We start from the raw sequence: 25,352 nt of genomic DNA on the forward strand, positions 1-25,352 counted from the left end.
AACAGACCTGTAACGGACAGAACAGCAATACTTTTCATTCTCACCTCTCACCACTTATCAGTTGGCATAAAGCTGACATTTTGGACACAACAACATGACAACTGTTCTTCAGAAGGTCAAAGCTTAATTTATTAGGTTGCTTTTGTCACAATCGTACCATGTTACATTTGCACATTTAAAATCACACAAAGTGGAGTTTTCAACGATGCCTCTGTAAGCCCACGTGGTTCAACTTGAATGTCCGTTCAATCAATGTTTTAATGAGTGGATATGGGCTTGTCAATCATCAGATTTACACAGTTACCATCATGTAAACATAGGGCATCAGTCAGACTTTATTTTACAGCCCTGCTTCATCTGGTATCTACCTGGTCTTTACTATGAAACTCTGGTAACAGACATACCTTTTGGCACTTATCTCAAAGAATTCAACAGAATTAGAAAATGAACTTCAAATGAACTTTTTTTAAAAATAATAAAAGTTGTCATTAGGTGGATATTCTAATGATCATTCTACTATTTAAGTAAATACCTGGTAAATACAGGACTGTAAAGTAAAGTTGAACCACAACATCCAACTGTTTTCTTTCCTGAAGACCATCCTTATCTTAAGTGCCATGAGCATTTTGCTTCATAATAACTGTTGCAACATAACCAAAAGTAAAGACGTTTTAGTGTTTTCAATACATTCCCTCTTTATCCAAAAGTAAAGACGTTTTAGTGTTTTCAATACATTCCCTCTTTATCCAAAAGTAAAGACGTTTTAGTGTTTTCAATACATTCCCTCTTTACCCAAAAGTAAAGACGTTTTAGTGTTTTCAATACATTCCCTCTTTATCCAAAAGGATGGATGCATGGTCATCATATTACAGTGTCTCCAAAGCAAGTTACTGTGCCTTCTGACATTTATAAAATCCTCTATTTTATTTTAAATAGAATATATCATTCAAATGTTTTGTAAGTGTGTGGTGTTTTAGTGCACTATTTACAACCTGTTGAACATTGACATGAAAATAAAGACCTGCATCACCATCACGTTACCCTCACTCCTCAGTACTTCAGTCACTTTGTAAATCTATCCTTTAATGACCACATCTCACAAACAAAAATAAAGTTATTAATAAATAAGTTAACAGAAATGATTGACATGAATGAAAGCTACCAACGCTACATGCCGCCAGTGAAAGGGTTAACTTGGCAGTGCACAATGCATAGTGTAATCTACAGCGGAAACACACTCCTATTTATGAAACAGACAAGTGTTACATCACTTTTCTAGGCTAGCGATCCTGGGTGGTTTTGTTTCCTATGTGCTTGGGGACAGTAAGAGGTTAGGCGAGGGGTTGATTTGGGATTGGCCATTGAGAGACATGTTCTAGTCCCCTCCGACTAGCTATGTTAAGACTGCTGGATGGACCTCTGTTTCCTCAGTGCCACTGGCCTGCTAGTCTCTCTCTCTACTCCCATCAACAACTTCACAGATCCCTCTGAAATGAATGCCTGAGGTGTGTGTGTTTGTGTGTAATACATTATTCATTCAGACTTTTAAACTGTTGAAATGGAAAATAGCATAAGATTAAAGACATTAGTAGATAGTGTGTGTGGACGTGTTTCACTATATTTGTGGGGACCAGAAGTCCCCACAAGAATAGTAAACAAACAAATTTGACCAACTGGGGCCATTTTGTTAGTCCCCAAGGTAAAATGCTATTTCTAGGGGGTTTAGGGTTAAGGTTAGAATTGGTGTTATGGTTAGAATTAAGTTCAGGGTTAGGAGCTAGGTTTAGTTTTGGGGTTAGGAGCTAGGTTTAAGGATTAATGTTAGGGTACAGGATTTTGAATGGATTAGTTATACAAGGTTAGATATACAAGACTGTGTGTGTGTGTGTGTGTGTGTGTAACACATATCTATATACACACATATATATATATATATATATCCGTTCAAAGGTTTGGGGTCACTTAGAAATGTCCTTGTTAATGAAAGAAAAAGTAATTTTTTGTCCTTTAAAATATAAAATTGATCAGAAATACAGTGTAGACATTGTTAATGTTGTAAATGACTAGTAGCTGGAAACTGCTGATTTTTAATGGAATATCTACATAGGTGTATAGAGGCCCATTATCAGCAACCATCACTCCTGTGTTCCATCACTCCTGTGTTAGCTAATTCAATTTTAAAAGGCTAATTAATCATTAGAAAACCCTTTTGCAATTATGTTAGCACAGTTGAAAACTATTGTACTGATTAAAGAAGCAATAAAACTGGCCTTTAGACTAGTTGAGTATCTGGAGCATCAGCATTTGTGGGTTCGATTACAGGCTCAAAATGGCCAGAAACAAAGTGCTTTCTTCTGAAACTCGTCAGTCTATTCTTGTTCTGAGAATTGAATGCTATTCAATGCGAGAAATTGCCAAGAATCTGAAGATCTCGTACCACGCTGTGTAATACTCCCTTCAAAGAACAGCGCAAACTGGCTCTAACCAGAATAGAAAGAGGAATTGGAGGCCCCGTTGCACAACTGAGCAAGAGGACAAGTACATTGGAGTGTCTAGTTTAAGAAACAGACGCCTCACAAGTCCTCAACTGGCAGCTTCATTAAATAGTACCCACAAAACACCAGTCTCAACGTCAACAGTGAAGAGGCGACTCCGGGATGCTGGCCTTCTAGGCAGAGTTCCTTTGTCCAGTGTCTGTGTTCTTTTGCCCATCTTAAATCTTTTATTTTTATTGGCCAGTCTGAGATATGTCTTTTTCTTTGCAACTCTGCCTAGAAGGCCAGCATCACAGAGCCTCTTCACTGTTGAGACTGGTGTTTTGCAGGTACTATTTAATGAAGCTGCCAGTTGAGGACTTGCGAGGCGTCTGTTTCTCAAACTAGACACTAATGTTTTCTAATGATCAATTAGCCTTTTAAATTATAAACTTGGATTAGCTAACACAACGTGCCATTGGAACACAGGAGTGATGGTTGCTGAAAACGGGCCTCTGTACGCCTATGTAGATATTCCATTAAAAAATCAGCAGTTTCCAGCTACAATAGTGATTTACAACACTAACAATGTCTACATTGTATTTCTGATCAATCTTATTTTAAAAAGACACACTCAAAAAAGTAATTTTCTTTCAAAAACAAAGACATTTCTAAATGACCCCAAACTTTTGAACGGTAGTATATACACTGCTCAAAAAAATAAAGGGAACACTTAAAAAACACAATGTAATTCCAAGTCAATCCCACTTCTGTGAAATCAAACTGTCCACTTAGGAAGCAACACTGATTGACAATAAATTTCACATGCTGTTGTGCAAATGGAATAGACAACAGGTGGAAATTATAGGCAATTAGCAAGACACCCCCAATAAAGGAGTGGTTCTGCAGGTGGTGACCACAGACCCCTTCTCAGTTCCTATGCTCCCTGCTGATGTTTTGGTCACTTTTGAATGCTGGCGGTGCTTTCAATCTAGTGGTAGCATGAGACGGAGTCTACAACCCACACAAGTGGCTCAGGTAGTGCAGCTCATCCAGGATGGCACATCAATGCGAGCTGTGGTAAGAAGGTTTGCTGTGTCTGTCAGCGTAGTGTCCAGAGCATGGAGGCGCTACCAGGAGACAGGCCAGTACATCAGGAGATGTGGAGGAGGCCGTAGGAGGGCAACAACTCAGCAGCAGGACCGCTACCTCCGCCTTTGTGCAAGGAGGAGCAGGAGGAGCACTGCCAGAGCCCTGCAAAATGACCTCCAGCAGGCCACAAATGTGCATGCGTCTGTTCAAACGGTCAGAAACAGACTCCATGAGGGTGGTATGAGGGCCCGACGTCCACAGGTGGGGGTTGTGCTTACAGCCCAACACCGTGCAGGACGTTTGGCATTTGCCAGAGAACACCAAGATTGGCAAATTCGCCAATGGCGCCCTGTGCTCTTCACAGATGAAAGCAGGTTCACACTGAGCACATGTGACAGACGTGACAGAGTCTGGAGACGCCGTGGAGAACGTTCTGCTGCCTGCAACATCCTCCAGCATGACCGGTTTGGTGGTGGGTCAGTCATGGTGTGGGGTGGCATTTCTTTGGGGGGCCGCACAGCCCTCCATGTGCTCGCCAGAGGTAGCCATTAGGTACCGAGATGAGATGAGATCCTCAGACCCCTTGTGAGACCATGTGCTGGTGCGGTTGGCTCTGGGTTCCTCCTAATGCAAGACAATGCTAGACCTCATGTGGCTGGAGTGTGTCAGCGGTTCCTGCAAGAGGAAGGCATTGATGCTATGGACTGGCCCGCCCGTTCCCCAGACCTGAATCCAATTGAGCACATCTGGGACATCATGTCTCGCTCCATCCACCAACGCCACGTTGCCCCACAGACTGTCCAGGAGTTGGCAGATGCTTGAGTCCAGGTCTGGCAGGAGATCCCTCAGGAGACCATCCGCCATCTCATCAGGAGCATGCCCAGGCGTTGTAGGGAGGTCATACAGGCACGTGGAGGCCAGACACACTACTGAGCCTCATTTTGACTTGTTTTAAGGACATTACATCAAAGTTGGATCAGCCTGTAGTGTGGTTTTCCACTTTAATTTTGAGTGTGACTCCAAATCCAGACCTCCATGGGTTGATAAATTTGATTTCCACTGATAATTTTTGTATAATTTTGTTGTCAGCACATTGAACTATGTAAAGACAAAAGTATTTAATAATAATATTTCATTCATTCAGATCTAGGATGTGTTATTTTAGTGTTCCCTTTCTTTTTTGGAGCAGTATATATATATATATATATATATATATATATATATATATATATATATATATATATATATGCGTGTTGCTCCTCCTAAATTCTACCTTGCAGCACATCCATCCATTTTCCTCCACCTTTATCTTTCCGCTCCTCCTGACATGCGTTGACTCCCTTTCTCACTCCATCACACCCGTCCTCTCCCACTATCCTTCTTCCACTTCTCCCTCTCTTCTCCCCCTGGAACTGAAAACCTGTTCATTGCCTCTTCCTCAAAGTCATCCACCTCCTCCTCTACCTCCTCATCCTCCACCATATCCTCTAAGATGTCATCCACATCCTCCACAAAGTCCTTGAAGCTCATCTGGTCGTGAACGAACACTCCGTCACTGAAGAACTCCTTGGTTAGCTTACTGAGTTCCTCCCTCTTGGAGGCCTCCACCCCCACCCTCTCTGCCTTGACCAGGTAACCCAGGAGCAGGGCCTCAAACTCCGGCATGGCGACAGGGAGCAGCCCCTCTGCCTGAGCGCAGGCCTCCACTGAACTGCAGTGGGTTTGATGGTTGGGTTTGTGCTGCAGTCGTTCTCTCTGGTAACTCCAGTAGTCAGGTTGCTCAAGGGGGGGTCTGCGGTGGGTTTGGGGAGGGCCCTTTTCTCTCCTTCTCCTCTCTTTCTCTTTCTGCCCTTCCTTAGTAGTGGAGTAGTGGTGGTGGTCCTTCTCATACTTGTCATTCCCTCTGTCCCTTTTCCAGTTCCCACCATTTCTCTCCTCCTTCAAGCCTTCCATCTTTCTATTTCTATCCGACCACTCATTTTCTCTCCTGTTGTCCTTACTCTTCCACTCTTTACTGACGTCTTTCTTTCTGTCTTTCTTTGTCCAATCTTTCTCTCCCTTCCACTCCTTTTTCTCTCCTCTCTCCTTCCATCCTTTGCCAAGGTCCTTATAGTCATCCTTGTCTTTCTTCCACTCCTTCTCTCCCTTCCACTCATCCCTGCCGTCATTCCAACCTCCTTTTCTTCGATTTTTGTCCTCTTTTCCATTCTTCTCTCCCTTCCACTCAACCCAACCTCCTTTCTTTTGATTTTTCTCCTCTTTTCCCTTCCGCTCATCCTTGCCTTTCTTCCACTCCTTGCCATCACTCCATCTTTCAGGTTTTTCCTTTTTCCAATCTTTCTCCACCTTCCAGTCTTTTTTCTCACTCTTCTCCTTCCATTCCATCTTGTTTCCTCTGTCCTTCCATGGTTTGCCCTCATCCCCTCTGCTAGATTTATCTTTCTTCCATTCTCCCTTCTTGTCTTCTTTCTTCTTCCACTCTTTCTCCTCTTTTCCTTCTTTCTCCTGGTCATATTTTCCACTTCTCCACTCTTTTTCAACCTTATAATCCGTCTTCCCTCCCTTATTCCAATCAGTCTTCCCTCCCTTATTCCAATCAGTCTTCCCTCCCTTATTCCAATCAGTCTTCCCTCCCTTATTCCAATCAGTCTTCCCTCCCTTATTCCAATCAGTCTTCCCTCCCTTATTCCAATCAGTCTTCCCTCCCTTATTCCAATCAGTCTTCCCTCCCTTATTCCAATCAGTCTTCCCTCCCTTATTCCAATCAGTCTTCCCTCCCTTATTCCAATCCGTCTTCCCTCCCTTATTCCAATCCGTCTCCTCTTCCTTCAACTCTTTTTTCTCTCCCTTCCCTGGTTTCTTGCCCTCCCTCTCCATCGTTCCTGCTGTGTTCTGGCTGTCATCCCCAGCTTGGCCAGAGGGGGGCGGGACAGAGGCAGAGACTGGAGGTGGAGCTGCATCCTTGGCTAAGGAAAGAAATTAAGAGAATTAGATATTTTTGTGTTTGGTTGCATGTACGTGTGTGTGTGTTAGATCAGTCACTGTGGCTATTAGCGTCACTAGCTAGCGCTTTCCCCTTGTCTTCTCCCTCTCTCCTACACATTCCCTACTCCCCTCCCTCTCTCCTACACATTCCCTACTCCCCTCCCTCTCTCCTACACATTCCCTACTCCCCTCCCTCTCTCCTACACATTCCCTACTCCCCTCCCTCTCTCCTACACAGACCTGTGGGTTCAAATACTACTGGAAATCTTCCAATTACTTTTAGGGATTGCTTTAGCATGCCTGGTATCAAGCCCAGCTAAAGTACAGTATTGTAAATGATTTTAAATAGTATTTGAAGCCAGGTCTACTCCTAAGTACCTGTGCTGTGTTTTAGTTCAGTCACTGTGGCTCCGAGTGTCTCTAGATCCTTCTGTAAGACAGGAACAGACTCCAGCTCTCTCTTCATCCTCTCGTTCTCCTTCTGAAGGACAGGGAGTGACATCATCTCTTTCTTCAGCCTACCGTGCTCCCTCTCCACCTCCTCCCTCTTCTTTCTCTCCTTCCCTCCATCCTCCGCCTCCTTCTGGGCTACTTTTAGCTCCTCTTTCTGTGCCTGATTAAAAAAAAGACACCAAAGAGGACCCCTTGAGAATATAGGCAGCACACACACACAGTTGTACATTAGGTCAGAAAGAAAGAGAGAGGGGGAGAGGAAGAGAGAGAGAGAGACACAGCGAGGGGCCTACCAGGAGTTGGGCTTGCAGTACAGCTATCCGTGGGTCTTCTTTAGCCAGTTTATTCAGTTGGTCTGTACTGTCAACTTCTACAGGTGGTGGAAGAGGAACCTCAGGATTCAGCCATTCCTTTGATAACACACACGCAGACAAACATTACACACACACACACACACACACACACACACACACCACTACCATTTGAATGTTGAAGTTAGAGGGGATAAGATAGAGGGGATAAGATAGAGAGAAAGAGGCTAACCTGTTGTTTTCCCACCACCTCTGTTTCTCTCAGCTCCCTGGCATCATAGTCCCCCTCTGGAAGGACAACAGCTGTTATAACGCATCACAACACTGACACAGAATGTTACAATGCATTATATCACAGTTATAACAAGTATAATGCATCATAAAGACAATGGAGACAACCACCGACATATCACACAATACATATATCATTGGGGACAATACACATCACTCTACACACAAACACTAGGATGCACTATCACCATGACAACAACACACAAGGATGCAGTGAACACAGTGCATCAGTGCATGCCAGGAGCTTCCTCATCAAAGCATTGAGAAACAACATGATGCATCAAAACACACTCAAATGGTGTAATGAGGATGGGCAGGCAACATTCACCTGCACAAAGCCCCCTCAGCATGCACACACACGTTATCATTATCAACGTGCACTTGTCATTTGTAATTGGCTAAGTAACCCTTCAGTTACACAGGGGGCAAAAAACAAAATCATTAAGCGAATATCAATTTCCAACATTCATTGAATAGTAATATTATATACAGTGTAGATCTAGAGAGAGCAGTGCATCTTGGGAAAGCATGGAGAGCACTGTCAACCAAGCATGTGAGTGTTAATTGCATAACACTCCTCTTTTCCTCTGACACACACACACACACCCTACCATCATCCAAGTCCATGAAGACACCTGTAGACATAATACAGTCTCAGATACGACTTTATCTGCGACCACGACTTCAACCAACACACTACTGACTAGCTGTGATGTGGGGGACAAATCCCTTTAGTCTAATCATTCATCATTATGTGAAGCACATCGTGTTACCGTCAAAGAGAAGAGACAGGCACAGGTGACATACAGGTGTGTGTAGGTTGTACACAGGTCACTTAAAGGTAACAGTATTGTATGTTACCATAGTAACAGAAACTGCAGACACACACACCTGAGAAGAAGATGGTTCCGAGGCCCAGCAGTATGACAGCTCCTAGGATGCACTTGTTGAGAGAGAAACCAGTCTCCTCTTGCTCCCTCTGCTGCGGAATCTGGAACTCATTCTCCTCCTCCTCCTCTTCCTCCTCCTTCCTCCCGATCCGCTCCAGAGCCGCCAGGAGAGACCCCCTCCTCCTCCTCACCCCTGACACCTCTTCCCCCACCACCTCCGTTTCCAGATGGGAGTCTGGCCCAGGGAGAAAGAGAGGAGTTATAGCCACTGAACATTAGCGTTAAAGGGACAGTTCACACAAACTACATTTTAAGGAGAAGTGACAGTGAAGCTAATGTTGTTACGGTGCTCCAGACAGATGCCTTGTGTCTCACCTGTCTTGGCCCTGACCTCAGACAGATCAGACTCCTCCTCTTCCTGCCCAAGCCCCCCCTCATAATGATGATGCACATCCTGTATATACCCCTCCGCTTCCTGTACAAGCCCCACCTCTTCCGGTGGCTCAGTGTTGAGCAGCAAGGCTGGGGGCTCTTCAAGGTCGGGGGAGGAGCTAATGTGGGTGTAGGAGTCAGAGAACGAATCAGGGTCAGAGATGGGAGGGGCTGGGTTCCCAGGGAGGCTTCTGGATTGGCTGTGTGTATCTGAGTCAAGCCCTGTGGGGGCGGGGACTTCTAACAGAGAGCTCAGAGGAGCAACACTAGCAGAGATGGAGTCAAGGGCAGGGGTCGAGTCAGGGGCAGGGTCAAAAGGAAGGTCATGGGTGTGACTCTCTACAACAGGGGTGTAATCCTTGTCTCTCTCTGGTTGTGTTTCCTGGGTCTCCTGGGGATGGATGTGAAACAACTGTTAGTGTCCAAGACCAGTCAGTTTTTCCTCTAGCTAGATATGATCCTAGGTGGGGTGTCAATAGAGATGGATCTCTAACCTGCTGTAGCTTCACAGAGTGAGACTCTTCAGCAGACACTGCATCCTCCCCAGGCCTACTCTCTGATAGACAGACAGACATGTTAGAGGTTAAGTAGTATAACAGTATTAGTGCCTGTAGGTTATACTGTTGCAGTTGCTACCCATCATTCATGGCAGGGCAGAGCCCACCTGTTTTGTATGTTATTTTGGCATTAATACGTTTCACATATCAGTTTGCAAACAATTAGTTAATAAAGCTGCATACAAACATGGTCTCTTTTTAGATTTCCTGAGTAACGCAGCTCCAAAATGCAGGTGTTTTTGCCAGGCTCAGCGCTTTCTGTGGTGGTGGGGCAGCCAGCGGAAAATACAGAGCGAAGGGGTTGGAAATGTTCTCTAGTTGGGTCGTGAATGGGTCAGTGTTCTGTCACTCATGGGGACACTGTCAACGTAAAATCTACAGGGAGATTCTGCAGCAATGAAGGTCCTCAAGAACACAGTGGACTCCATAATTCTAAAATGGAAGACTCATCCTAGAACTGACTGCCCGGCCAAACTGAGCAATCAGGGGAGAAGGGCCTGGGTCAGGGAGGTGACCAAGAACCCTATGGTCACTTTGACAGCACTCCATAGTTCCTCAGTGGAGATGGAAGAACCTTCCAGAAGGACAACCATCTCTGCAGCACTCCGCCAATCAGGCCTTTATGGTAGAGTGGCCAGACCGAAGCAAGTGCTCAGTTAAAGGCACACGACAGCCAACTTGAAAGTTGCCAAAAGGCACCTGAAGGACTCTCAGACCATGAGAAACAAGATTCTCTGGTCTGATGAAACCAAGATTGAACTCTTTGGCCTGAATACCAAGTGTCACGTCTGGAGGAAACCTTGCACCATCCCTACGGTGAAGCATGGTGGTGGCAGCATCATGCTGTGGTGATGTTTTTCAGCTGCAGTGACTGGGAAACTAGTCACTGCAACGACCCTAAGCACACAGCCCGGACAACACAGGAGTGGCTTCAGGACAAGTCTCTGAATGTCCTTGAGTGGCCCAGCCAGAGCCCGGACTTGAACCCGATCGAACATCTCTGCAGAGACCTGAAAATAGTTGTGCAGCGACACTCCACATCCAACCTGAGAGCTTGAGGGGGATCTGCAGAGAACAATGGGAGAAACTGCCCAAATACAGGTGTGCCAAGCTTGTAGCGTCATACCCAAGAAGACTCAAGGTTGTAATCGCTGCCAAAGGTGCTTCAACAAAGTACTGAGTAAAGGATCTGAATACTTATGTAAATGTGACACAAATTTGCTAAAATAAAAAACGTTTTTGCTTTGTCATGATGGGGTATTGTGTGTAGATATTTTAAAATTGATTTAAAAAAAACTAAGGCTGTAATGTAACAAAATGTGGAAAAAGTCAATAGGTCTGAATACTGGGTTTAATGGTCTCTTTTCCAAGCTTAAAAGGATAAACTCACTCAAGTCAGATTTCCCAGTTCCGTTGTTTTGAACACGGCAGATTTCAGAACTGGGAAATCTCAGACTTGAGTGAGTTCAAGACAACTGGGAACTCTGGGGGAAAAAAAAAAATAGTTCCCAGTTGTCTTGAAAGCACCATAAATCCAGAGAATGCCAGACTTTGATGAAAGTTTGCTGACAAAATTTGCCCACAAGATGGACCGCTACACCACCTTCCTGTTCAAGTGAGCACAACAATGTGAGTCCAAACATATCATTTATGCAGCAGCATACAAGACGTAATATGCCAGGGAGATATGTATACTCCAGCTAAGTATGTTGTGTAGGAAGCTATTAGTAGCTCATGTGCCTCACCCTAATAGATTTGGTAACTTTCCCCCTGTTACTGTAAATTAACTATGCAATGTGCTTTCATCAATTGAAAGCCCTTAATCTATTTTATGAGAATTCCTAAGATTTCTTGTTTGCATAAAATAGACGCAGACCAGTCTTTCAATAATAGGTAATATAATTTATTCTCGGAGCGCGCTCCCACTTAATCACGTGCAGCAGTTTATATACAGATCATGACGACATTTCATTGCTTTAACCGAATCCCCTCCTCTCGACCGGGACAAAGTAAGGTGAAAAGTTCATTCTAACTTACTAACACACTCCCAGATAACTTTTGACCCCTCAGCATTATCGATCACCACTGAACTGAGTTTAAATTAACAGAAAACCTAGGAATGCACTCACTGCCTTATCTAAAAACCCCAGAGCTAAGTTTCTGTAGGGTCAACCATAGGCTAATGGCCTTATCTGTTTTCACAGTCCATAACCCATTCGTTTTATTCCTAGTTGGAATGGTGTTCATTAACTTTTATTACTCCTTGTCCGTGTCACACAATCCCTTCTTATGAACTCATATTGTTAATCACTTATAAAACAGAGTATAAGTTTACTTAGTTACAATTCTATTTAAAATGGGGATATTGTTTATTCATAATAAATCCAACACCCTCTCATAATTTAGTCTACTGTTCTGACTTGTGCCTATAGCCTGTTTTAGAGAAATGTAGTCACTGAATATTGTAAGAGCTTTCATTGTCTGCTTATATGCCCACTTTATTGATCCTACGGTTCTGACTTGGTGTACAGGGAGAACACTAAGAACAGCCCATGTTATGAATTCTGTCACTGTATATTTCAAAAGTGCTGAACAAAAGTTATTGACTACGTCCATTTTAGCTCGCTCATTAATGTCTTAATCAAAATTACGGATTGATTCTTATCCGCTCATCGATCCCTTATGGCACAAGTTTGTACAGCTTAATTGTCAGTAGAAACCACATTTGTTTAAACAAGTCCGCCATATCAGCTGTTTTTTTTAAAGGCAGTAAATGAGGCTGAATCAACTGTGTCACTGCCATACAAGACCCAGCTGATAGCCAGGTGTAGCAGCGGTAAGGATTCACTCCATGGTGTTGAAAAGAAAGCTCTGCTGTTGGGACAGCTTTATGTAGGACCTAACAGTTTGTGGGAACTGCTCGTCACCATTATATAGCAATTGTTGTATTGTGTAGTGTTGTTTAGTGGCTTTATTGGCATGAATCAAAAAAAATTGGGGGGAGTTTGCCCCAACAAGATTTACATGCTAAAATCCCCACTGTTGCAATATGTGTGGCAATACAGTAAGCTCCGAAAGTATTGGGACAGTGAATTTTGTACTCCAGCACTTTGGATTTGAAATGATACGGTGACTTAGGTTAAAGTACAGACTCAACTTTAATGAGGGTATATTCATCCATACCATTGAGAAATTACTGAACTTTTTGTACATAGTCCTCACATTTTAGGGGACCAAAAGTACTGGGACAAATTCATTTATGTTATGTGTATTAAATTAGTGTAAAGTTTAGTATTTGGTACCATATTCCTAGCACACAATGATTGCAGTAAGCGTGTTACTCTACAAACTTGTTGGATGCATTTGCAGTTTGTTCTGGTTGTGTTTCATATTATGTTGTGCCCAATGGAAATGAATGGTAAATAATGTAGTGTCATTTTGTAGTCACTTGTATTATCAATAAACACTTCTAAACACTTCTACATTAATGTGGATGCTACCATGATTATGGATAGTCCTGAATAATGAGGAGTCAGAAAGTTAGACACACATATTATACCCCCACAACATGCTAATCTCTCACCATTACAATAACAGGAGAGGTTAGCATTTTATATCATACCCCCACAACATGCTAATCTCTCACCATTACAATAACAGGAGAGGTTAGCATTTTATATCATACCCCCACAACATGCTAATCTCTCACCATTACAATAACAAGAGAGGTTAGCATTTTATATCATACCCCCACAACATGCTAATCTCTCACCATTACAATAACAGGAGAGGTTAGCATTTTATATCATACCCCCACAACATGCTAATCTCTCACCATTACAATAACAAGAGAGGTTAGCATTTTATATCATACCCCCACAACATGCTAATCTCTCACCATTACAATAACAGGAGAGGTTAGCATTTTATATCATACCCCCACAACATGCTAATCTCTCACCATTACAATAACAGGAGAGGTTAGCATTTTCTATCATACCCCCAAGACATGCTAATCTCTCACCATTACAATAACAGGGGAGGTTAGCATTTTTTTGGGGGGGGATATTTGATCATCTAACTTTCTCACTCATCATTATTCACAATTAATTCAGGACTATCCGTAATCTTGGCAGCTCCCACATTAATGTAGAAGTGTTTATAAACATATTATATTCTTATTTTACAATAAAAGTGACCAAAAAATTATACAATTCATTCATTTGCCATTCATTTCTATTGGGCAAAAAATAAACTGAAACACAACCAAAACAAACAGCAAATGGATCCAACAAGTCTCACGCTTTCTGTAATACTAAACGTTTGACAACTTTAATAGAGAATTTAATTTGTTCCCTATACTAGGGGTACAACGTACAACAAGTGCTGTTATTTCTACACAGTTCGCCCAATATGTATGAAAATACCCTCAAATCAAAGCTTGAGTCTGCACGTTAACCTCATTTCAAATCCAAAGTGCTGGAGTACAGAGCCAAAACACGTCCAATACTTTTGGTGCTCACTGTATGACTGGGCGTACCTGTACGTTTCTCCGCAGCAGTATGACTGGGCGTACCTGTAGGTTTCTCTGCAGCAGTATGACTGGGTGTACCTGTAGGTTTATCTTCAGCAGTATGACTGGGTGTACCTGTAGGTTTCTCTGCAGCAGTATGACTGGGTGTACCTGTAGGTTTCTCCGCAGCAGTATGACTGGGTGTACCTGTAGGTTTCTCTGCAGCAGTATGACTGGGTGTACCTGTAGGTTTCTCTGCAGCAGTATGACTGGGTGTACCTGTAGGTTTCTCCGCAGCAGTATGACTGGGTGTACCTGTAGGTTTCTCTGCAGCAGTATGACTGGGTGTACCTGTAGGTTTCTCTGCAGCAGTATGACTGGGTGTACCTGTAGGTTTCTCCGCAGCAGTATGACTGGGTGTACCTGTAGGTTTCTCTGCAGCAGTATGACTGGGTGTACCTGTAGGTTTCTCTGCAGCAGTATGACTGGGTGTACCTGTAGGTTTCTCTGCAGCAGTATGACTGGGTGTACCTGTAGGTTTCTCCGCAGCAGTATGACTGGGCGTACCTGTAGGTTTCTCCGCAGCAGTATGACTGGGCGTACCTGTAGGTTTCTCTGCAGCAGTATGACTGGGCGTACCTGTAGGTTTCTCTGCAGCAGTATGACTGGGCGTACCTGTAGGTTTATCTGCAGCAGTATGACTGGGCGTACCTGTAGGTTTCTCTGCAGCAGTATGACTGGGTGTACCTGTAGGTTTCTCTGCAGCAGTATGACTGGGCGTACCTGTACGTTTCTCCGCAGCAGTATGACTGGGCGTACCTGTAGGTTTCTCTGCAGCAGTATGACTGGGTGTACCTGTAGGTTTCTCCGCAGCAGTATGACTGGGTGTACCTGTAGGTTTCTCTGCAGCAGTATGACTGGGTGTACCTGTAGGTTTCTCTGCAGCAGTATGACTGGGTGTACCTGTAGGTTTCTCCGCAGCAGTATGACTGGGTGTACCTGTAGGTTTCTCTGCAGCAGTATGACTGGGTGTACCTGTAGGTTTCTCTGCAGCAGTATGACTGGGTGTACCTGTAGGTTTCTCTGCAGCAGTATGACTGGGCTTACCTGTAGGTTTCTCTGCAGCAGTATGACTGGGTGTACCTGTAGGTTTCTCTGCAGCAGTATGACTGGGCGTACCTGTAGGTTTCTCTGCAGCAGTATGACTGGGCGTACCTGTAGGTTTCTCTGCAGCAGTATGACTGGGCGTACCTGTAGGTTTCTCTGCAGCAGTATGACTGGGCGTACCTGTAGGTTTCTCTGCAGCAGTATGACTGGGCGTACCTGTAGGTTTCTCTGCAGCAGTATGACTGGGTGTACCTGTAGGTTTCTCTGCAGCAGTATGACTGGGTGTACCTGTAGGTTTCTCCGCAGCAGTATGACTGGGTGTACCTGTAGGTTTCTCCGCAGCAGTATGACTGGGTGTACCTGTAGGTTTCTCCGCAGCAGTATGACTGGGTGTACCTGTAGGTTTCTCTGCAGCAGTATGACTGGGTGTACCTGTAGGTTTCTCTGCAGCAGTATGACTGGGTGTACCTGTAGGTTTCTCTGCAGCAGTATGACTGGGTGTACCTGTAGGTTTCTCTGCAGCAGTATGACTGGGTGTACCTGTAGGTTTCTCTGCAGCAGTATGACTGGGTGTACCTGTAGGTTTCTCTGCAGCAGTATGACTGGGTGTACCTGTAGGTTTCTCCGCAGCAGTATGACTGGGTGTACCTGTAGGTTTATCTGCAGCAGTATGACTGGGTGTACCTGTAGGTTTCTCTGCAGCAGTATGACTGGGTGTACCTGTAGGTTTCTCTGCAGCAGTATGACTGGGTGTACCTGTAGGTTTCTCTGCAGCAGTATGACTGGGTGTACCTGTAGGTTTCTCTGCAGCAGTATGACTGGGTGTACCTGTAGGTTTCTCTGCAGCAGTATGACTGGGTGTACCTGTAGGTTTCTCTGCAGCAGTATGACTGGGTGTATTTTCATGGTGTTCTGTTCCCTTCGCTACAGGCCTCAGTGTCTCAGCAACAGTCTCCTGAGACACACACATTATTTAATTGACCCATATGGTGACACATTAATCCCATTTGAAAAACAAAATGTTCAAAACTCAAACTTTTGTAAACTCTGCAGTTCGCGCACACACACACTAAAGTGTAAAGAGAGCGTACCTCAGCTGTGAGGACAGTCCAGCTACTGCTGTTGGCAGCACCACTGCTGTCAGACATTGCCCCCTCGTGGCTCTGACCAGCACCTGCAAGTCAAACACAGTAATTCAGCACAGGCTATAGATAGGCCTAAGTAATATTGAAATCATGGCCTCAAGGTCCAGTTCTGGTTTTCATTCTTTCTTTCGACTTAAACCTGGGAAACCAAGTGTGTGCCTGTCATGGGCGATTACATTACATTGATAGAGTAAGGGCCAGAGGGAGAGGAGAAAGGCAGCAGTACTGCAGAGAGGCCCCCAGGGCCTGAATAGTGTTGCTATAGACTTTATGTACAGATACTAAAAAGACTGTAAAAACACCAGGAAATCAGCTCCAAGAGATTTTAATTCAATAAGTCTGTTGTAAGGATTCCCATGCATAACAGAGAGACACGTGGTTGTACACAAAGGTGTCTCACTGAGACGAGATTGGAGATATTGGTTAGAGCTGCCTTGCCCTATAAAAAAAACCTCACAAAATGTGAGTTTGCTATTCACAAGAAGCATTGCCCGAAGTGAACCATGCCTCAAACAAATGAGATCTCAGAAGACCTAAGATTAAGAATTGTTGACTTGCATAAATCCACTCCTCATTCTGCTACTGAAGGCTCTACAACACCAGTATGCTACAGTACTGTTTTACTCCTCATTCTGCTACTGAAGGCCCTACAGCATCAGTATGCTACAGTATTGTCCTCATTCTGCTACTGAAGGCCATACAGCATCAGTATGCTACGGTACTGTTTTACTCCTCATTCTGCTACTGAAGGCCCTACAGCATCAGTATACTACAGTACTGTCCTCATTCTGCTACTGAAGGCCATACAGCATCAGTATGCTACGGTACTGTTTTACTCCTCATTCTGCTACTGAAGGCCCTACAGCATCAGTATACTACAGTATTGTCCTCATTCTGCTACTGAAGGCCATACAGCATCAGTATGCTATAGTACTGTTCTACTCCTCATTCTGCTACTGAAGGCCATACAGCATCAGTATGCTATAGTACTGTTCTACTCCTCATTCTGCTACTGAAGGCCCTACAGCATCAGTATGCTACAGTACTGTCCTCATTCTGCTACTGAAGGCCCTACAGCATCAGTATACTACAGTACTGTCCTCATTCTGCTACTGAAGGCCATACAGCATCAGTATGCTATAGTACTGTTCTACTCCTCATTCTGCTACTGAAGGCCATACAGCATCAGTATGCTATAGTACTGTTCTACTCCTCATTCTGCTGCTGAAGGCTCTACAACATCAGTATGCTACAGTACTGTTTTACTCCTCATTCTGCTACTGAAGGCCCTACAGCATCAGTATACTACAGTACTGTCCTCATTCTGCTACTGAAGGCCATACAGCATCAGTATGCTATAGTACTGTTCTACTCCTCATTCTGCTACTGAAGGCCATACAGCATCAGTATGCTATAGTACTGTTCTACTCCTCATTCTGCTACTGAAGGCCCCACAGCATCAGTATGCTACAGTATTGTCCTCATTCTGCTACTGAAGGCCCCACAGAATCAGTATTCTACAGTATTGTCCTCATTCTGCTACTGAAGGCCCCACAGAATCAGTATTCTACAGTATTGTCCTCATTCTGCTACTGAAGGCCCCACAGCATCAGTATGCTACAGTACTGTTCTACTCCTCATTCTGCTACTGAAGGCCCTACAGCATCAGTATGCTACAGTACTGTTTTACTCCTCATTCTGCTACTGAAGGCCCCACAGCATCAGTATGCTACAGTATTGTCCTCATTCTGCTACTGAAGGCCCCACAGAATCAGTATTCTACAGTATTGTCCTCATTCTGCTACTGAAGGCCCCACAGAATCAGTATTCTACAGTATTGTCCTCATTCTGCTACTGAAGGCCCCACAGCATCAGTATGCTACAGTACTGTTTTACTCCTCATTCTGCTACTGAAGGCCCCACAGCATCAGTATGCTACATTATTGTTCTCATTCTGCTACTGAAGGCCCTACAGCATCAGTATGCTACAGTACTGTTTTACTCCTCATTCTGCTACTGAAGGCCCCACAGCATCAGTATGCTACATTATTGTTCTCATTCTGCTACTGAAGGCCCTACAGCATCAGTATGCTACAGTACTGTTTTACTCCTCATTCTGCTACTGAAGGCCCCACAGCATCAGTATTCTACAGTATTGTCCTCATTCTGCTACTGAAGGCCCCACAGCATCAGTATGCTACAGTATTGTCCTCATTCTGCTACTGAAGGCCCTACAGCATCAGTATGCTACAGTACTGTTTTACTCCTCATTCTGCTACTGAAGGCCCCACAGCATCAGTATGCTACAGTATTGTCCTCATTCTGCTACTGAAGGCCCCACAGCATCAGTATGCTACAGTATTGTCCTCATTCTGCTACTGAAGACCCTACAGCATCAGCATGCTACAGTACTGTCCTCATTCTGCTACTGAAGGCCCTACAGCATCAGTATGCTACAGTACTGTCCTCATTCTGCTACTGAAGGCCCTACTGCACCAGTATGCTACAGTATTGTCCTCATTCTGCTACTGAATGCCCTACAGCACCAGTATGCTACACTATTGTTCTACTCCGCATTCTGCTACTGAATGCCCTACAGCATCAGTATGCTACAGTACTGTCCTCATTCTGCTACTGAAGGCCCTACAGCATCAGTATGCTACACTATTGTTCTACTCCTCATTCTGCTACTGAATGCCCTACAGCATCAGTATGCTACAGTACTGTCATCATTCTGCTACTGAAGGCCCTACAGCATCAGTATGCTACACTATTGTTCTACTCCTCATTTTGCTACTGAATGCCCTACAGCATCAGTATGCTACAGTACTGTCCTCATTCTGCTACTGAAGGCCCTACAGCATCAGTATGCTACACTATTGTTCTACTCCTCATTCTGCTACTGAATGCCCTACAGCATCAGTATGCTACACTATTGTTCTACTCCTCATTCTGCTACTGAATGCCCTACAGCATCAGTATGCTACAGTACTGTCATCATTCTGCTACTGAATGCCCTACAGCATCAGTATGCTACACTATTGTTCTACTCCTCATTCTGCTACTGAAGGCCCTACAGCATCAGTATGCTACACTATTGTTCTACTCCTCATTCTGCTACTGAATGCCCTACAGCATCAGTATGCTACACTATTGTTCTACTCCTCATTCTGCTACTGAATGCCCTACAGCATCAGTATGCTACAGTACTGTCATCATTCTGCTACTGAAGGCCCTACAGCATCAGTATGCTACAGTACTGTCATCATTCTGCTACTGAAGGCCCCACAGCATCAGTATGCTACAGTACTGTCATCATTCTGCTACTGAAGGCCCTACAGCATCAGTATGCTACAGTACTGTCATCATTCTGCTACTGAAGGCCCTACAGCATCAGTATGCTACAGTACTGTCCTCATTCTGCTACTGAAGGCCCTACAGCATCAGTATGCTACACTATTGTTCTACTCCTCATTCTGCTACTGAATGCCCTACAGCACCAGTATGCTACAGTACTGTCATCATTCTGCTACTGAAGGCCCCACAGCATCAGTATGCTACAGTACTGTCCTCATTCTGCTACTGAAGGCCCTACAGCATCAGTATGCTACAGTACTGTCATTCTGCTACTGAAGGCCCTACAGCATCAGTATGCTACAGTACTGTCCTCATTCTGCTACTGAAGGCCCTACAGCATCAATATGCTACACTATTGTTCTACTCCTCATTCTGCTACTGAATGCCCTACAGCATCAGTATGCTACAGTACTGTCCTCATTCTGCTACTGAATGCCCTACAGCATCAGTATGCTACAGTACTGTCCTCATTCTGCTACTGAATGCCCTACAGCATCAGTATGCTACACTATTGTTCTACTCCTCATTCTGCTACTGAAGGCCCTACAGCATCAGTATGCCACAGTACTGTCCTCATTCTGCTACTGAATGCCCTACAGCATCAGTATGCTACACTATTGTTCTACTCCTCATTCTGCTACTGAAGGCCCTACAGCATCAGTGTGCTACAGTACTGTCATCATTCTGCTACTGAATGCCCTACAGCATCAGTATGCTACAGTACTGTCCTCATTCTGCTACTGAAGGCCCTACAGCATCAGTATGCTACAGTACTGTCCTCATTCTGCTACTGAATGCCCTACAGCATCAGTATGCTACACTATTGTTCTACTCCTCATTCTGCTACTGAATGCCCTACAGCATCAGTATGCTACAGTACTGTTCCACTCCTCATTTCCTGCTGAAACTCCTCATTTACATCCTCTGTTTTTACATGCACAGGAAGTGTGTGTGTGTACATGAAGTGCACACTCCTGTGAGTGTATTCAGTCCTTCATTAGTAGTATAGTGTGTGTTGCTAGCATTGTGGCTACCCTGGCTTCTGACTGGCTGACGCATGCTTTGGCAGAGACAGGGGTTACTATGGCTCGGGCCATTGTAGAATTAGAATTAGTAGAACAGACATTCCCAAAGAATCAGTGGATTGGCCTACACCAGGAGCCATATTAGGTGCAGGAAGGCCCAGTATTTATTTAATGTTCGACTAATTGATGCCTACCACATAATCTTTTTTATTGTGCCTTTCTCAAAGTTCTACTACACATGCACAAAATGGCAAATTCTATTGTCATTCGGTAGATGGTGGATTTTAGAGAACTAGTCCATTCTAGTCATTGTGATTCTATGTCTGGCCAGGCAGTGGTGGAGGCACCTCCACTCTGGCTGAAATTACTGGGGCAGAAACCAACTGACTGAAAATACTGGACAGGGTTCTAAAACGACACAATAAACTGCATACATGCATTAGTATGTTTATTTTAAGCCTAGAAAAAAGGTGTCCGGTCTACTTTCAAAAGTAGGTTCTATTAAATTAGACTTTTTAGGCTACACGGGTTATTATTGTCATTGTGTCTGACACCATCTTCAATCATGCCACTTCTGTCAGATCACAGCATGACACACTTTAGTCCCTCATGTCTCTTCTCTGTCCCACAGTCATTTAGGTCTTCTAATCAGAGTCTTCCCATGAGAGGCCTGCTGAATGTCGCCTCGGGCCAACAGAGCATTGTGGAGCATATCTTGGAATGACTTAAATATAGATATTAGCCTAGCTAAATATAGAGCCAATGAGATAGACTCCAAGACAGAAAGAGTGAACAGTGCCCTGGTGAATCAAACATGCCCACGCATTCTGAAGGAGCGTCACTGTCTTAACTGTGGATCATTTAAAGAGGCAGTGGCAACCCGTCATTCAGGGCAGAGCTAAAATACATGTACAGTGGGGCAAAAAAGTATTTAGTCAGCCACCAATTGTGCAAGTTCTCCACTTAAAAAGATGAGAGGCCTGTAATTTTCAGAGGTACACTTCAACTATGACAGACAAAATGAGATTTTTTTTCTCCAGAAAATCACATTGTAGGATTTTTAATGCATTTATTTGCAAATTATGGTGGAAAATAAGTATTTGGTCACCTACAAACAAGCAAGATTTCTGGCTCTCACAGACCTGTAACTTCTTCTTTAAGAGGCTCCTCTGTCCTCCACTCGTTACCTGTATTAATGGCACCTGTTTGAACTGATCAGTATAAAAAACACCTGTCCACAACCTCAAATAGTCACACTCCAAACTCCACTATGGCCAAGACCAAAGAGCTGTCAAAGGACACCAGAAACAAAATTGTAGACCTGCACCAGGCTGGGAAGAATGAATCTGCAATAGGTAAGCAGCTTGGTTTGAAGAAATCAACTGTGGGAGCAATTATTAGGAAATGGAAGACAAACAAGACCACTGATAATCTCCCTCGATCTGGGGCTCCACGCAAGATCTCACCCCGTGGGGTCAAAATGATCACAAGAACGGTGAGCAAAAATCCCAGAACCCCACGGGGGGACCTAGTGAATGACCTGCAGAGAGCTGGGACCAAAGTAACAAAGTCTACCATCAGTAACACACTACGCCGCCAGACGTGTCCCCCTGCTTAAGCCAGTACATGTCCAGGCCCGTCTGAAGTTTGCTAGAGAGCATTTGGATGATCCAGAAGAAGATTGGGAGAATGTCATATGGTCAGATGAAACCAAAATATAACTTTTTGGTAAAAACTCAACTCGTCGTGTTTGGAGGACAAAGAATGCTGAGTTGCATCCAAAGAACACCATACCTACTGTGAAGCATGGGGGTGAAAACATCATGCTTTGGGGCTGTTTTTCTGCAAAGGGACCGGGACGACTGATCCGTGAGTGAAAACCTCCTTCCATCAGGAAGGGCATTGAAGATGAAACGTGGCTGGGTCTTTCAGCATGACAATGATCCCAAACACACTGCCCGGGCAACAAAGGAGTGGCTTCGTAAGACACCCTTGACCCATCAACTTCACAAATTAACTAACGGTTCGGCGCCAGTGGTAGCACACGTGGCCTATACAGGCGTCCACTGCAAACTGCACTTTATCCTCTTTATATTTGCTTAAATAGTCCTGGGTAATAGAGAAGGATGTGCTTTGAAACGAGTTTCTCTCATTCTCTTTCATCTGAAATTACATTTATTTTTGCGTTGTCACATGCTTCTTCAGTGTGTGTGCCAACAGCCTGTTATATATCTTTATCTGTGTCTCGGCGAAAGAAAATGACCAAAAATGGTCACAACGCTACACTGTTGGCCTTGTCTAGTCGATGCTAGGCTGTAAAATGTTTAAACAAGTGTTCAACCTAAGCTCCCTGACACCTAATTTGCATGTTAGCCATCTCAGTGTCGACAAAGGTGTGTACTCTGAAATGTCAACAACTGTCACACCGTATCTCCACTGATGAACCATGAAAAAAAAAAAATAATCGATTGAAACATTGTGACCATCGGTGGTAACACAATATAGAACTAAATAATACTGAAACTTTACTACATCTGTTATAAAAACATGTACTATTCAAATAAAGATAAAACCTGTTATCTGCCAACCTACTATGGAAAACTTTAATCCCTTCCACCGAAAATCCAGATAGTTACTGTTTCTGTCGAGAACCAGGAAACACTAACATCTAACGACAAAATGGTAACAAACACAAAGTAACATTACATTTTCTACTCCACTTACCTCTGAACGCGATGTTTTCCTTACAAATGACAATCGTGCATCAATCCTTTTCTGCCAAATTAATTGAATGCATCCAATTTCGGAACTTGGAAGACTCTCTTTGACACTTGCGTGCGCCACTCTCTCTTGTCCAACCGGGAAGGCCATTCTCTCACGTCCCACCCCTTCTTGCCCAACTCGCCAATGATAATCGCTCTCTCGTGTCGCTCAATGGGCACACTTTCAGATTGATTGACACACGCAGGTGAAAAGAGTGGGTATACAAAATATACCATACGCAATGCTTTTCCGATGATGAGTGGTGCGACCTTACACTATGATGACATTGGCAGATGTCAGGCTCTACTTTTTTGTTTCTCTCTCTCACACACACACACACACACACACACACACACACACACACACACACACACACACACACACACACACACACACACACACACACACACACACACACACACCACCTGACTCTGGTTGGCACACACAAACAAAATCAGATATTACATTGTTTATTCCTTGCATATTAAGACTGTACAGACATTTTAAAAACTTGGAATTAAATGTGACCTAAGCAGCATCAAAAGCCATGTCCATTGCCTCACAGGTTTGGTTTCTCCACAGGTCTAGGATCAGCAGATTGGTGTTAAGACGATGCTTCACACGCACACACACACACACACACTGCAGGTCTCCAGACCGACTGACTCAGGATCCGAGAATGACAGAGATCCTCTGATACACAAGGCAGCACATCAGTTTCCCAAGCCTCCAGACAGGAATACAGAACTGCATCATGGGCACTAAGAGGAGCAAATCCACACACCAGGGCCATATAGTACAACATGTAAACCATGACATATTATACAGTCCTACATATTTGGTAGAATATTTTACAGGTAACATGTACCGTAGCTGAAACGAAATTATGTTGTTAGAAAACAGTTTGGCAAACGTCTTCTATTTTGGAGTCAAACTATGTACAGTATCTACTGTATATAATGACAAGACTCATACTTACACTGCTTCACATGCTGTGTTTAACATCTTAGCTGGTGAGAGAAAAACAGAGGAGAAAGAGTGAAAAGGAGGAAGAGAGAAACACATCCAGAGACACGCAGAAAAGAGAACCTCACCCTCGTGCCCCTCTCTCCCTCTCGTGGTGTCTCAGTCAGTCAGTCCAGTATCTCCTTGATGCACCAGCAGCAGAGTACGAAGTAGAGGCACTCCTTGAGGGACTGGATGAAGCCGTAGGCAATGTTTCCACCAAGGAAGTTCTTCCCTCTGCCTAGGCCCATGGCCATGTCACGCAGGTTCTGCCCGAGGGAGGAGGGCATGGCCTGGGGGAGAGGACGCTGGGGGTGCATGGCTCTGTGGCACTGCTCCACACGGAGGACAGGAGGAAGAAATTATAGAAATGGGAGATGAGAGGAATAGGGGTCAGGTCAATCCCAGAGGAGTTGAGGAGGAAAGGAAGAGGAGAAGACCAGGGTTGGACTGGGTGTGAGTGGACAGAGAGCTCCTGTCCAGAGAGCTCCTCCTATAGTGACATCAACACTACCAACACCAGGGGGTGTTCTCTCAGCTCCTGATCTTTCTCTATTATATTCTTCTACACTCTGGAACACAGACACACCAGTCACCCCTGGTTATGAAAAATTCTGTTCACTGGCTCTGGGTGTGTTCTGCACCCCACCACCCCTCTCTCTCTCCCTCCAGCTCTCTCTGCATCTCTAGGGTTTTTGCCAGTCTGGAACAGTCTCTCCCTATGTAAAGCATAATCTATCCACCACACCTACGGTACACCCCCCAGGATAGTTCCAGTATCACCTGCTCAATGCAGCTCTACTGTAAAAGCGCACAATATGCCTCCTCTCTTTGTCCAGGACTGTGTGACTGTCTATTGTTTCTCTCATCTGGTAATATGTGTTTTGTGTTCTGAACAGGTTGAAATAAGTAAGCCCCACTATTCTGATTTCTATATTGTTGGATGACTGCG

The 25,352-nt window shown here is 44.2% G+C and overlaps 2 protein-coding genes across 7 annotated transcripts; both read right to left on the bottom strand.

Annotated features, from left to right (window-relative positions):
* Window positions 1–104: 104 nt before the first annotated feature.
* On the bottom strand, window positions 105–23,541 carry LOC110508494 (uncharacterized). 6 transcript variants are annotated; one of them, XM_090223666.1, is made up of 11 exons: window positions 23,357–23,541; window positions 16,197–16,279; window positions 15,970–16,060; window positions 9,423–9,484; window positions 8,872–9,319; window positions 8,498–8,731; window positions 8,218–8,241; window positions 7,552–7,603; window positions 7,298–7,415; window positions 6,930–7,164; window positions 105–6,532 (listed from the first exon to the last, which is right to left on the bottom strand). In XM_090223666.1, the coding sequence occupies exons 2-11, from the start codon at window positions 16,251–16,253 to the stop codon at window positions 4,920–4,922; spliced, it is 2,934 nt and encodes a 977-aa protein (XP_090079792.1). In that variant the 5' UTR covers window positions 16,254–16,279; window positions 23,357–23,541; the 3' UTR covers window positions 105–4,919. The 6 variants fall into 6 exon arrangements, with proteins under 6 accessions (XP_090079792.1, XP_090079809.1, XP_036823434.2 ...); XM_090223683.1 differs by having other exon boundaries at window positions 7,074–7,164; window positions 7,298–7,414; window positions 7,548–7,603; XM_036967539.2 differs by having other exon boundaries at window positions 7,298–7,414; window positions 7,548–7,603.
* A 303-nt stretch (window positions 23,542–23,844) lies between these two features.
* LOC110508498 (lens epithelial cell protein LEP503-like) lies at window positions 23,845–24,826 on the bottom strand. Its single transcript, XM_021589059.3, has 3 exons — window positions 24,490–24,826; window positions 24,375–24,405; window positions 23,845–24,156 (listed from the first exon to the last, which is right to left on the bottom strand). The coding sequence occupies exon 1, from the start codon at window positions 24,718–24,720 to the stop codon at window positions 24,529–24,531; it is 192 nt and encodes a 63-aa protein (XP_021444734.1). The 5' UTR covers window positions 24,721–24,826; the 3' UTR covers window positions 23,845–24,156; window positions 24,375–24,405; window positions 24,490–24,528.
* Between the last annotated feature and the right edge of the window lie 526 nt (window positions 24,827–25,352).

This window comes from Oncorhynchus mykiss, chromosome 3 (genome assembly GCF_057628025.1).
Source record: "Oncorhynchus mykiss isolate SJ-2025 chromosome 3, ASM5762802v1, whole genome shotgun sequence".
In the NCBI taxonomy this organism is placed as follows: Eukaryota; Metazoa; Chordata; class Actinopteri; order Salmoniformes; family Salmonidae; genus Oncorhynchus; species Oncorhynchus mykiss.

What these genes read in the sequence shown, in the direction of transcription:
- LOC110508494 (XM_036967539.2), bottom strand. Translation starts at nt 16,253, where the DNA reads ATGTCTGACAGCAGTGGTGCTGCCAACAGCAGTAGCTGGACTGTCCTC. An exon ending in GGACTGTCCTCACAGCTGAG is followed by an intron (nt 16,061 to 16,196) that starts GTACGCTCTCTT and finishes TGTGTGTCTCAG; the next exon opens with GAGACTGTTGCTGAGACACT. An exon ending in TGAACTAAAACACAGCACAG is followed by an intron (nt 6,533 to 6,929) that starts GTACTTAGGAGT and finishes TTCTTTCCTTAG; the next exon opens with CCAAGGATGCAGCTCCACCT.
- LOC110508498 (XM_021589059.3), bottom strand. Translation starts at nt 24,720, where the DNA reads ATGCACCCCCAGCGTCCTCTCCCCCAGGCCATGCCCTCCTCCCTCGGG.